We start from the raw sequence: 13970 nt of genomic DNA, 5'->3' as shown, positions 1-13970 counted from the left end.
ACTTGTTTAAGTTTTTGTAGCAAAGTAATATAATCACATACTGGCTTAATTTTTTCAAAATGCTCGTTTGAAAAAAGGAAATCAAAGCTCTTTTTATGTTATCTTCATGAAAGTCTGGAAGTACACAGTGAGGGCAGAGGTACGCAGCACTAAGTCATTCGTCACGGAACTGTTTGCTTCAGCCTTTTAAATCATTATTTGGCTGTATGAGATATTGGTCATTTCCTCATCCAGACACTGCTAAACAAATTATGCTCCTGAAATTTAGTCAGGAGTAGAACTTCATATAGCAGATATCATTGTTGGCTGTCTTTAAAAGTTGTGTGTACATCCAAATAGTTTTGTCTTCTGTGTTTCTTTTGCAAAGCTCTCTTTGAAATGCAAACAGCAGTGTTTATAAATCATCCTCTTTTGTATGAGGAGAGACTTGTTTTTTTCTTTCTAGCACAGAGCAAAGATCCTCTTTAAAATTATTCTTATTAAAACACTAGTGTATGCCATCACCAATATATCATTAATCATGACTGTATAACTCTCAGTATCTGTTTTGTTTCTGTTTTAATGTAGCTCTGTGAAGCAGAAAATAAGTACAAAATTTTGGAGAAGGAGTTCCAGCAGTACAAGGAACAGCAAAGTAGTAAGCCAGAAATCCAGCTGCAGTCAGAAATAAATCTTCTCACTTTAGAAAAGGTATCTTTTTTTTCAGTCTCTAAAAGCTACTGCAACAGTCCATTGGTGAGGGAGATGCAGAATGATCTTGCATGAACCTGGTTGATATGTCTATTTTGTTCTATTTTTACTTTTTCCAACAGTTTCCTCAAGCAAAATATTCATAGATAAGGCTAAAAGTGGCATTATTTCTGTAGAGGAAGCTGTCATGTTAGAGACCAAGTCAGAAGAAACAAGCTTATGTAAATGAATTGCTATTGTCATGATTTCTGCTTTGGACTTTGAGTATTCCGTTCATAAAATTAAATGAAGAGGTGCAATCTCTTGTGAAGGTTAATTTACACTGCTATTCCTTTGTGTGCTGTTTTCTTTTTTAATATTTTTGGACAGAGGTTGTGTTCCTTACTGTCACAAGTTGATTTCTTTATATCCGATGCATATAGATATTCAAAGCAAAAAATATTCTGTACACAGATACAGGCTGGAATTTTTGAGAATTTTGAGTCAAATTGTTGACAGAATCTTCTGGAAAAAAAAAAAACATATAAAAGACTCTTGGTTATGCAGCTAGTCTGCATGTCATTTTATGGTTGAATGGCTTCTAAAATGCTAGCAAATGATCAAAATGTTTCCTTGTACAGACATAAAATTTCTAACTAAAATATTTTGCTAAATTTCTTATTTTTGCTTTTTAAAAAAATCTTTGTAAATGTAGTGCTAAATAGCTTTTTTTCCAGTGAAAAGAAAATATAATTGTCTCAGATTTTTGATAGAAATGCTTTATTTTTCAGGAAACCCTGCTCTGTACTTTATATCTGTTTTCATTTCATGAGATTTTTAATTTCATTTTTAATACTGGAATTTTTTTTATAATACTTTTAACACTGGAATATTTTTGCAAAGTGCAGCAAATTATTTTTCGTAGAGCTTAAGAAGTTTTTTAGATTTATGATTTAGACAGTAAGATCAGAGATACCCACCATATGCGTAGACTTTAAAAAAAAGAAAAGGTCTGAACAGAGATGTTTCAGAGAAAAGAATGTAACACATCTTCCATCAGCTCCAGGAAAAAGGAAAAAAAAAAATTATACACCTCTTAAAGGCAACATTTGTCTATCAGCATTCTTGTTAAATTAAAGTTCATAATCTTAAACAGAAAAAAAAAAAAAAGAGGGTGTAGGGGGTGGAGAGAGGAGATTATTAATTTGAGAATCTTAAATTTAAAAGGTTACATCAGTAGATTTAGTGCTAAAAACTAATCTTTTCCTTTTTGTATAGATGACTATCCAATAAAAATAAGGCTATGTTTTAAACAAGAAAATGTTCATGTGCCATAATATTTATGTTACATTATATAACAGCTTTAGATGATGTTGTATGCTACGCTACATAAACACTTTTCTTAAACCATACCCTTTGTATATATACAGCTTTCAGTGATTGTTACTGCTGTTATTGCTTCAGCTGATATGATTTTAATTGCTTTTAGGTTGAACTTGAAAGAAAGTTGGAGTCAGCTACCAAGTCAAAGCTCCACTACAAACAACAGTGGGCCAGGGCTTTGAAAGAACTTGCAAGGTTAAAGCAGGTATGGAGGTTGCTTTCTTTCAGTATACAACACAATGAAGTTAATGCCGTGTTGGAAGCTATTTACAGTTGCTACTAATTACTGGCAGCTTTCCTCATGTTAGTGCTTTGTTCATCTTCATTAAATTCAATCTCTGAGCTACATTTCTATTTGGAAAAACTAGAATAGCAAAACCCATCTGAGTTTGACGTTACATTCAGCAAGGAGCATAATTCAGGTCAGCAAAGAAGGTTGGTTTAGCTGAAAGCAGGCATGGTTTAAAAAAGAAACATTCTATCTCATTCCCAGTGACTTCAGCCAGCACTTCCAGAGAAAGTGCTTTGACCATCCTGGCTGTCTTGGTCAGTAACAGTCCTAACAATTCCCACTTTTAACAGAAATGAAGAGTAAAGATTAAAACCAAAAATAGAAGCAATGATTTAAGAGTTGGTGAATGCTGTGATGTGATATAAAATTGGAGGAAATAAAAAGGAAACAGAGGGTGAAAACTTTTACTCCTGCTGTTGGAAATCCTAATCTCTGAAACTACAGTGGCATGGTTCTTTTTACTTGTTGTTTTGACAGTGCTTTTGTACACATATTTACTGTCATACATATGCAACTTAACAATACTCTGCTCAAACTTGCAGTAGTAACAGCTTTGTCCTCACTGAAGATGAGGACTGTAGATGCTCACTGTAGATGCTTTTGTCTTCTTGTGCTTGCCTTTTTCATGAATTACAGTAAACATAAGCTAAGCTGTGATACGTAGGAGTGACAAAGCATGTTCATTGGCTGTGACAAATTAATAAATCATTACTCACTGTTACTAACCAGGGACAGGGACACAGATCTGAGCCTAAAGAATTCAAGTTTAGTAACAGGCTTTTACTATGTCTCTTGATACTTTTTTCCTCAAAGAATTATAGTCCCTACTTCATTCTTTTTCTCAGAACTTTTGTCTTCTGGAGAGCAAGGAAAGAGTCTCGCTTCTTCTAATTAATAGCTGCATTTGTTTTACTTTGAAGACAGTAAACATGCTGTGTAATTGCTATTAAAAATTCGTATTTGTTTGTTGTCTTTAAATTAATCCTTTTTAGCCTACTGAGTCATGAATTTTCCTTTCCAGTTTCTGAAATAGCTGTTCTTGGCAAGATGATAGAAGAAGAATAAATCTCATCTTTCTGATTAAGATTTCTTGAATTGCCATGAAATGTTTAGGATATTTTTTTCTTAATGCCATGTTTAAAAATCCCTGCAGAATAAAGGAAAATGTTGTTGCTTGCCAGATTAAAACTGACTGTATATCATCGTCATTAAGATTTTATTGTAAGTTTTATCACAGTGGACACGATGATCTGAATTTAGTAATATGTGGATGGTTTCAGCTGACCCCATTCCTAAAAATCTGAACCAAAAAAACAAGCTTTCTTATACCATGAATTATTCTTCTTAAAACTTCTATACTAAAGAACAAACCCTTTAAAAGTGGTTTCTTATGTTTTTATATTCCCATGCTTCAACTTATACTTAGTCTATTGATAAAGGATTTAAGTGTATTTGGAGAGCCAAATAAAAGTTAAAGCGGGGCTGATCAAAAACCATTTACTGTGCTTTAAATGTAAATTTGGAAAGTGTTGCTTCAGGAATTCTAGATCTGCTTTAGTTCAGATGATTTGTGCAATTGCACATAGTTTGACCAATTTCTTGTTTAAATTGGATTAGTACCATGTTAATTTTGCATTGCCTCTGGTGAATAGCCACAGGGCTGTAATCTGTGCCAGTAATTTGTCACACCAAAGCTCTCTAGAGAACTATACAAAACATTTGTGTAGTGAGGATTAGACGCTGAAAGCCATATCTTAGATTGTTAATAAATGTTAATGACAAAACCCAGCTGGTAAGTCTTGGAAATGAGATCTAATGCTTTGTGCCTATTGCCAAAAAAATGTTTAAATAGAGATTTCCATTACTCAAAGGTGACCTAGTACAGTCAATTTGTGAATTAAAGAAGCATAATTCTACAGGCTAAGCATTTAGTAAAATGCTGTCCTGATTTGCAACCATAAAAGTCAATGTTTCTTTAATTAAAAAGTTTCCTTTTTCTTGGGAACTAGTTGTTTGCACAAATTTCTGATGTCTTTACTTTTTGGACAATAAGATATGTACTGCGTAGGCTTTTAAAAAAAAAAAGGTGTTGAACTGTCAACAGAATATGCTCTGAGCTTCTCCATGTGCAGTGTTTTAAATGTTAAAAAACACTGCACTATATTAAAAACATTGTACTGGTGGTAACAGCAACAACAAAAAACCTCAAGCACATGTACACGTGTGTATATACGTAACCTGTGCTTAACAGAATAGAAGGCAGTTGAATTTAAGCACAGTTTGTAATGCTGAGTGAAAATAGATTTCACCTGAATGTAACCTAGCTTCTTTATTCCTTCTTTGTTACTTCTGTATTAATAGTTATCACACCCCTTTTCAGCTTAGGAGGACACAAAACCAAGTTAGCTACAACTTTCATCACTTCTGCAGGTTTCAAAACCTGTCTTTCAATGTTTGTTGGAACCTACACAAACAAAATGTACCAAGTTTTGTGTGTGCGAGCCCTGTTTGTGAAATTAAACCACTTGTACAAAATTGCAGAGGTCCTAGATTCTAAACTCGCTACCTGTTAAAAAACAAAACAGAAAAAAAAACAACCACGGTTTTAAAACAAACACCTAAGCTAGCAGAAGTGTCATTTTCAGCAGCTGGTAGGCTCTGTCATAATTTCAAAGTACGTGCATGCATATTCGGTGTTCTGGGAGAAATGCTTTCTCAGTTAAGACTTTTGTTGTTTCTGTGACCTACAGATCTGTTCAAACCAATACTGATGCATTTACTTAAAGCAGTGTGGATCTTATTGGCTGGCTGACATTCACTCTATTTTGTCTAGTCTCCTGCTTATCCACTCAGTAATTAATTTGATTAATTTATGACTAATATAGCAAAGGATGGGATATAAATCTTTGCTTTTTTTTTTTTTTTTTTTTTTTAAAAAAAAAAAAAAAGGAGAAAACAGTTGGAGGTCCAATTCCTGGTTAAAAACTGTGTCTTGAAACCATCCAGGCCCTCCTACTGACTTGTCAGCTCTGGGTTATTTTCAGAAAACTTTATTTGAGTTCTTTAGCTTCAATCGTAAGTTTTCCCACAGACTTGCATGGTATGTGTGAGTGGGAGATTGAATAGTGGCCGCTATTTAGCCATTGTTTAGTCTAGTGTATGTATGTTTACATCTCCCTTTTGGATTTATAGGCAGCCATGGCAAAATAAAGATTGCGCTTCCTTGATTGAAGAGCCTCTTAACCAAAGCACCTGGTGGCTCAGAGGGGTTCTTTTACAGTTTGATTGTAATTGAAATTTTTGTTTTCTTAATGCTGGCTAATTTTTATTTAACGTTGAGTGTTTCTCCAAAACACAATTTAAGTTCCCGCTGTGCCAGCCCTAAAACAATATTCTTGTTCTCAAGGACCGTGCTAGACATGCAAACCAATGAATAAAAGCAGTAAAACAATGAAGGAAACAATCTGATAAATAGTATGTGGCTTTAGTGCACTGTTTGGCTTGACTTTGTTTTTGGGAATCAAGGCGAGGATGGCACAATATCAAAATGATAGTTAGGAAGAAAAAAAAAAAAGGAGTATTGGTAAATTTTCATTTTCACTCTTTGGAAAAAAAAAAAAAGGTAAAAAGTGAAAGGAGTAATAGCATCGTGAAGAGCTAAGAGGGTAATGAAGGAGGAAGTACCTATGCCAATTATGTATACTGCAAAAATACTTTTCAAATGGTAAAAATTAAAAGCACTTTGCAGATGGTCCTCCTGGTCATCTGTTGTTGCTTTGCTTTAGTACTGTGGCTGTTACTCACATTGTAATGCAAGATGTGTATTAACATATAAGTAATGTGTACTGATACTCACGTTGTAATGCAAGAATTAAGTTTGCAAGTGTTCAGAGTTTCTAGTCTTAACTTCTCTCTCTATAGCTGTCATTAGTCCGGCAGACGATGATTCTGTAATGATTCCTTATCTGAAATTTAAATACACAGTCTTCTAGAGATTTGAATTTATGCAGTGTTTCAGTGGTTCTCACTCAGTCTTAAAGCAGCCTGACTGAGTACAATAAGCGATTAGGAATAAATCTGAAATGTTCCCTGATATAGGATATACTGTAAGAGCATATTCTCTCTGGAAGTAGCATAAATGACCACATAAATATTTTGCCATAAGAGCTTTAAATATGTTTATGTGTAAGGTTATGTGCACTGCCATACACATTTTGATGTATTCAGTTACATTCTTGTTTTTAAATTAAATGAACACAGAACAGAACGAAGATGTTGCACATGAAGATGTTGGAGTTAGTTTTATTAGTACTGTATTAGTACTATTTCATAAATATAATGCCTTTTTAGAAGATTATGCAGTAAATTCTGCTAAATTCTAAATACTAATGTGAAATAGAATTCAGTTTCTTCTTTGGTTTAAAAAAATGCACAATGAATTATTAAACTGTGACAGCAAAGTAGATGCAGTACCTGAATATCTCTCACAAAGGAGGCAGCACCAGCACCACCACTGTGAATAAGGAATTCTTCCTTCTCTCAGGCTGTAGCAAATCTTTTTGGCTGTCTGTGAGCAAGTGCACTGTTATTCACCCTATAACTTCCAGTAGACATTTAAGAGTCAAAAACTTGCTTTGGGAAATATATTTCAAATTTATCAGGTATTACAAAGTGCATAACTTAAATTATCTGAAGGATCCATCAGAAATGAACTAGCATAATCCCTGTCACTTGCCTTCATGTCTTAGTTCCTGAGTTGTAACTTAAGCTAAGTGCTACAGAAATATTTCCTCAGAAAATACTGTTGATTTTTTCTATTGAATGTTTTCTGGTTTAAGATCGTATTATCCAGGATCACTGCACGACACTTTCTAACATGCTACAGAAATTGCTGTTTTGCAGTATGACAGGACTAAAATTAATCTCATTTCCCTCATTATTCCCAAGAAAGTGGTAAATATTTTGTCATGCTTACATCGCAGCTGTATTAGTCACATTAAAATTCTAATTGCACTTTCCTAGAAAGAAGCCCCATTCAGTGTTATGGAAACAAAATGTACTGGAAAAATTTTTCTCCTTAATGGAGAAAAAGATAACATGATACTCTATATGTTAACCCTTACTTCCCTACAAATCTAGAGATACTGTCCTGAGCAAAGAATGTACTCTTGAAACTTAGCATAGGACTTTGTTCTGAATATTCAGAGAATATACTTCTTCAAATGTTTACTTCTTTCATATTTTTTTTCTTTTTGCTATCAGTTTGCTATTGCAGCAGAAAGCTCTGAATCACTGAACTTCCTTGCCACAGAGAGTGAGGTATCAAATTGTAATCATAATTCTGTTTCCAGGCCAACACTGTTGTGTCTTTTCTCTGAAGATGTGACTTGAAGAATATTTTCAAAATCTTACCTTATTAGATGTGCATAACACCCTACAAGCCAAAGGACTGGGTTACAATGCTTCCATTCAGGATAGTCACATAGTAGATTTGTATGTATTATGTGCTTCATTTTTATCTACTGAAGTAATTAATAGGCAAGGGTGCCACTTTCTCCTGGCCAGTTGATGTCTTGCTGTGCTAATAATGAATGCTCCTCTGTTGGCATTAGTTTTCCAGTATTTGGTCTTCAGGTTATGTTTGCCTGGCATGTGTTTAAAAAAAAATAAAAAATTGTCTCCTACAATTACTGAGACTTAAACAAAACAAAAAAAAACGAAAAAGAAAATGGACAAACTCACATTCATATCTAGCTTCCCATGACAGGAGTTACAGTTTAAAATTGGGTACAATTAGAGCATGAATTTACTGAGGTTTTCTTTTCCCAAATAAGTTCACCCTTTTCTCACAATCTGTAACAATTCACTGGACTGAAACTAATCATATCTACACATCAGCATAGGTAGAAAAGGAGAAAATGACATTAGAAGGCCTCCTTTCTGTAGAAAATCTTCATTGACTTCATTTAAGAAAATGTCTCATCCTCTAAGTAGCATGGATTTCTTCCTCCACATAAGGCCTTTTGCTTGTGTATTGTGTTCTTACATATCTTTTGGGTGGCCTTCAAGATTCCCCATATTCTCAGATAAAGCCAATAGGAAAACTAAGCTACAAGACAAATGAATTTCAAAAGCAGAATTTGGGTACACAGGCTGTATGTGTACAGCAGTATGTATTTTCTGGCATGACAAGTTTCTTCAGACTTAATGTCTGACCAGGAAGAGTAGTAGCTGGTCAGCAGGCTGAACTACTGTACAGATGCTTTACCTACAGGGACAGGCAAATCTGTGGATTTGTACAGTGCAACATTTTTTCTGAGGTTAGATATAATTTAGAATTCTAAATTGAGTAGCAGTTTAATGTAGCTTAATGTAGTCTGTTTTGTGCTTTGCTTCAAGTATTCATCTCAATAACTTTTTTCTGAAATCTGGCAGTATTTTAATTTGCTTCATTTTGAAAAGAACTGCAGGTCTCGTGAAAGCAACACAAACAGTCATGGTTTCAAATAAATAAATATTGATCTGCCTCCATATTTCTGTGCTCAGGACAAGCAGGGAAATCAAATGCACCATCTTCATTATCTAATTTGGTTGTGTTAAATTTCTGTTGCATTGTCTTTATAACAACCCAGTTCAGTGTGTGTCATGAGCAGCATCTGGTATTACTGCCAGTAAGATCCCTGCCACACTGTGTACTGGAGACTTGGCTTTACTGTCTGAAAGCTACTGCCTGCGTAGAAATGGGTTCCAGTGGTAGATCCTGGATGTTTCTGAGGTTTGTATGTCTGTGTATGCTTGTCTTTTTTCCACTCAGTTTAATAAATAAGAGGGAGATGAAGTGGAAGGTGGTTGTTACTCTTTGGTTGCCAGCATCAATTTGATTGATGGATTACATGACCAGTTTGTCTTACAACTTTCGTGTTTGGATTTCTGTACAACTCTTGGATAGATATCTGTTGGCAATAATGATGCCTTACTGTTTTCTGTGCAGATTTATTGGTTTCTGTTATAAAACCTGGCTGACTTCGTTCTGAGACTGTACCTCTTCTATGCAGCAAAGTCTTGATGGAAAAGGGAGGACTTTGGTCTTATCTTTCCTGAGTGGCTTTTTTTATACTTCTATCAACTGTAGAAACTCCTTGGCAATATTCCTTCTTGTGGTCTTGATTACTACTATCCGTTCAGCAAATTGCTCTTTAGTCATTTTGACCTGTCTCACTGAAGTAGCAGCTTTTAATATGCCTGAGTGGTATTTTGGATTTAGTATAAAAAAAAAAAAAAAAAAAAAAAAGCTTTGGTTACGTTCGTCCTGTGATCTCATGTAATCTTGTATGAGTGTTTTCCGTATTTCACTGCTGCTCTCGTTAACAATTAGAGCTTTTGCTTTTACTGATTCCTTGCAAAATGTGGATTTTATTATTATTTAATGGTTATCAGCAAGGAGTTCTGAAGATGCCTATGACCGAGATAGCTGACAACAAGGATTAGATTCTTTCAGAAAGTATTAAGTTAGCTGCATAATGAATATGCTCGTGTCCGTGAAAGAGAATAGTTTTCTGCTGCAGTAATGAGTATAAAACTTTGTATTAACAGTTAAAGAACTGAGATCAGAATGATATCAAAATTAAACAGTAGGCTCACGCTTTATGGTTTGTCTATATTTCAGGTTGGATATTAGGAAGAATTTCTTTTCAGGAGGGGTGATCAGGCACTGGAGCAGGCTGCTCATGGAGGTGGTGGAGTTACTGCCCATGCAGGCATTTAAGGACAGGGTAGATGAGGAGCTCAGGGGACGTGCTTTAGTGGGCAGTACTGGCGGTGGATGACTATTGGAGTACATAATCTTAGAGTTCTTTTCCAACCTTAATGATTCTGTGACCCTCTCCTACTTTGTTCTGTGTCACTACAGAATCAACTAACACTTCACCTCAGGCTTTCTTTTTCATTGACTGTGTAGAGTTAGTAATCAAGGATGTATTATCAAAACTGGGAGGAGAACAAGCAGAGAAGGCAGCATAATTGTCATTAAGACATTGTTCAGTGTCCCTGAATGATAGGTGATTCCAACCCTAGTTCTTCATCTCTGTATACAATGCTAAAGCAAAAAGCAAACTTAGAACCAAGCAGACTTGCAGAATAGGTAGGTTAGTTGGATTAAATGCACCAAATAAATTATCTAACGCTTTGCATAGATCCATAAAACTGTAAAAGGAAACCTTGCCAGAGTTTTAAGTTTTTAAGGTTTATTTATTCAACATAAACTGCAACCTCGGCGAGTCATCCTTGAAGTTCTAATGGTAGATATTGCAGGGCCAGTAATGGGAATTTTCTGCAGCTACTTAGCATTTTGTATGTGTAATTCAGTGTATTTCTTATTATTTAATACATAATTTTGTATAATCTGTAATTCAAAATAGCAAAAAAAATAATAATAATATCTGAGAATCTTCAGCAGTTTCACAAATTTTCTATTTACAAGCTTAAGCTAGTATTTGTAGTCTTCCTACCTTCAAAAAGTGGGTTTGTCCCACTTTTGCTGCTTCATTAATGGAGAGGTATCTCTGACTGTACTTCAGGTGATCTGCTCTGGATAGGTTTACTGCAGTTGTAACAGCTTTACAATACTGTGGATAACAACAACGAAGACATCTTGTGTAACTTCTGGACTTCTACTAATACTGGGAACTTAACTGTTGTGATTTCATTCCTGAAGTTCTGCTTGTGTTGTTATAATAAGCACTTCCATGTATAACTGTGCAGATAACTGGGTTGCTTTTATCCTTTCACACATTAGCGTGAACAAGAAAATGCAATGGCTCGCCTCAAAAAGCAGCAACAAGAGCTGGAGCACATGAGGCTGTGCTACTTGGCAGCAGAAGAAAAAGAGCTGGGGAAAACAGACCGACAAGAGCTGGAGGATATCAGAAATGAACTTAACAGGTATTAGAACAGTTGTAAGACTTCTCTTTTTCCTCTCTTCTTGAACTCTGCCTCTGAATAAGAAAAGGTTTGGTTAAATCATTTATAATTGGCTGTCAGTCCAGTGATAGAATATGTTTTGGTGTCCCTTAGGTAAAGATTGCAAATCTGTAAAATGCTACAGCACTGTACTACAGAAAATCTATGTCAGTATACTTTGGTTTTAATGTTGTCGTAGTTGTAGAACATCAACGTTTTTTGTATGTGTCTACTTTGAACCGTCAGGTCTGAAGAAGAACTGTATTGTGGGGGAGGCGTGGGGAAAGGCAGACATTTGTCCTTATTTGGGATGCATTAAATTTTTAGATCTAACGTTGTCCTCATGGCTGTCACATTAATACTGTATATCAAAACCTTGTAATGTGAGTGGCATTTGCAAAATCAAAGTAGGAGCTTTGGTGGTAATTATTACTGTTACGCACTCATCTTAAAGAGAAGTACTCTAGCTATCATATTAATACCTCATTTATGTCTTTTTCCCTTAATTTCAATATACACAAGGTAAATTTTCATCTTTTATAAATTTGTGTATTTTACTAATTATTTCAGCAGATGCCTTGTTTTCGTATGAAAAGCAAAGCAGTTTTTAATACACTCATCCTCTCTTCCATTTTATCGACATCAGGCTAAAGCAACAAGAAGAGAGAAAGCAATTTCAAGATGCTAGAGATAATTCTGCATGTAAAGTGGAGAGTCTTCATACTAGAAAATCAAATGAGAACATAGATGATTATCTCTCACGTCTGATGGAGGAGAGGGATACCTTGTTGAGGACAGGAGTGTATAATCATGAAGACCACATTGTAAGTGAACTTGATCGTCAAATCAGAGAGGCTATTGCAAAAAGAAATGCCACTAAATAAAACCATACAAAAAAAAACAGCCTGAATTTGAATAGGCTTACTGATGTTTTTAAACCTTCCTCTTCAAAAATGTGTGGTGATGCATAGGTTTGCACATTGTTAGCTGTTTTTGAAGTCAGTGTCAATATTTGCAGTGCGTGATGTTAAGTGAAGTTGTAAGTTTCAGAGGGGTGGCTGTTTTTAGTGTTTTTGTACTTCTACACATGCAAATATGTTTATATTCTGAAGTGTTTTCTACAACTCCTTCCACTATTGTGGCAGGGTTTATTTTTAAAATATTTAATAATTGTTCTCAACTTTTTGGTCAGTATTTCAATTTTATTTTTTTTTAACGTTCCTCAACTATACTAGGAAGAAGTGTCATCAGCTTTCTTCCATGATCAAATTCTTAATTTTGTCCCAAAATGCAAAAGTGACAAATGTCACTATTCAATTGACAAGCTAATCAATTTTCACTTCTGCAACTGCAGTGAAAATAGCTATGTTCTACAGTTCATCTTTCTTTTTAGAGGCAGGCATTTAATTGGAAGGGAAGGAGCTCCCAAACCTTGTGAAACTGAAACTGATTGAAATGTTAAGTAACTAGTATGATCATACAAGATGAAAATGCCTTTGTCCTAGCAGCTTTGCACATAAGACTGTAAGGGTGAACCCAGCCTTTGTTCATAAATACGTATGCAAATGATGTTTGAGTCATTTAATTCAGAGATTTTTAAACACTTCAGATGCTGGGCACATGCATGATAAGAGCTTTACTAAGTAAAGACGTTTTTGTTAATCACAGCCTACTCAGTTTGCAGTTCTTTAACGTGTGTTTCAACCCGTGTTTTCTCATTGCTGTTTGTATGATTTATTTGATTGTTGAAGTGTGAAAAGGATAGCCTCAAATACTTCAAAGCCAAAAGAAAGATCCATGAGAAATGTTAATTTCTGCATAGTAGTTGAAAAAGTTTGTTTTTTCTAGCTTCCATTCTGTTTGAGTAGATTAAAATCATTCACATGGACTTAACTAATTACATAAACCTACAGCACTGTCTTTTTAATGGGGATTTTTGTCATGTTGCCATGATTCTCACTTTGAATCTTGGGTACTGAAGAAGCATTAAATATCTCTATTCAGGCAAAGCATAACAGATCCTATGCAAAGCATTTTTTTCTGTGAACTTGCATGGATGCAACTGTACATGTATTGCCTTTTCATGGTGTAAACCTATGAAACCATGCCTATTTTTCATGGTGTAAACCATAGAATAGTGCATCTGACTATGCCTAGTATGGGCCCATTTCCTGATAAGAAAGCCTGGTTGTTAGGCCGCTGAAAGCTTTAATGTAGCTACTTGTACTCTCACACCTATATTTTTTCAAGTGAAGGTATTTGGAAAGATTCTACTCCACTAGTAAAGCAAGTAACACCTTGATGAATCCTGCACAAATCCACGGCATGTAATTTTAATCTTTTATGTTAGTGCTTCTGTTATCATTGATGCATGATCATGCACTGTTGCATAGTCCTGCATTATTGGAAATGAAGCAGGGGATTCTTCTGTCTTACCAAGAAGACTTTGCAAGACGTTGTTCTTGAAATTGCTTCTTTTACAAGACGTGCAGTTTCTTTTTCCAACACTAGGGGGTCCATTAGACTTACAGATTGCAGAGTGTGTTTAATAGCATTTTCATGATGGGTGATTTTTTAACCGATTCTGTGATTTTTCAGGTGTTACATTACTTAATAAACTGATGTTTTTTAGTATTAAAGACTTCGTGTGTTTTTTTTTTCTATTTAT

At 34.9% G+C, this 13970-nt stretch overlaps 1 protein-coding gene across 2 annotated transcripts in view; it reads left to right on the top strand.

The window, feature by feature from the left end:
- CEP120 (centrosomal protein 120) overlaps positions 1-13941 on the top strand; it is a 38190-nt gene extending 24249 nt beyond the window's left edge. For both annotated transcript variants that reach the window (XM_042873924.1, XM_042873917.1), the window contains exons 18-21: positions 568-690; positions 2159-2257; positions 11139-11284; positions 11949-13941. In XM_042873924.1, the coding sequence (XP_042729858.1) occupies positions 568-690; positions 2159-2257; positions 11139-11284; positions 11949-12186 (606 nt within the window). In that variant the 3' untranslated portion in view covers positions 12187-13941. The remainder of the gene's footprint in view (positions 1-567; positions 691-2158; positions 2258-11138; positions 11285-11948) is intronic.
- The last annotated feature ends 29 nt before the right edge of the window (positions 13942-13970 follow it).

Source organism: Lagopus leucura, unplaced genomic scaffold (genome assembly GCF_019238085.1).
Source record: "Lagopus leucura isolate 7727_CA_CO unplaced genomic scaffold, USGS_WTPT01 Super-Scaffold_54, whole genome shotgun sequence".
Lineage (NCBI taxonomy): Eukaryota > Metazoa > Chordata > Aves > Galliformes > Phasianidae > Lagopus > Lagopus leucura.
The sequence above is the reverse complement of the archived record's forward strand: the minus strand, read 5'-3'. Positions and strand labels throughout refer to the sequence as shown.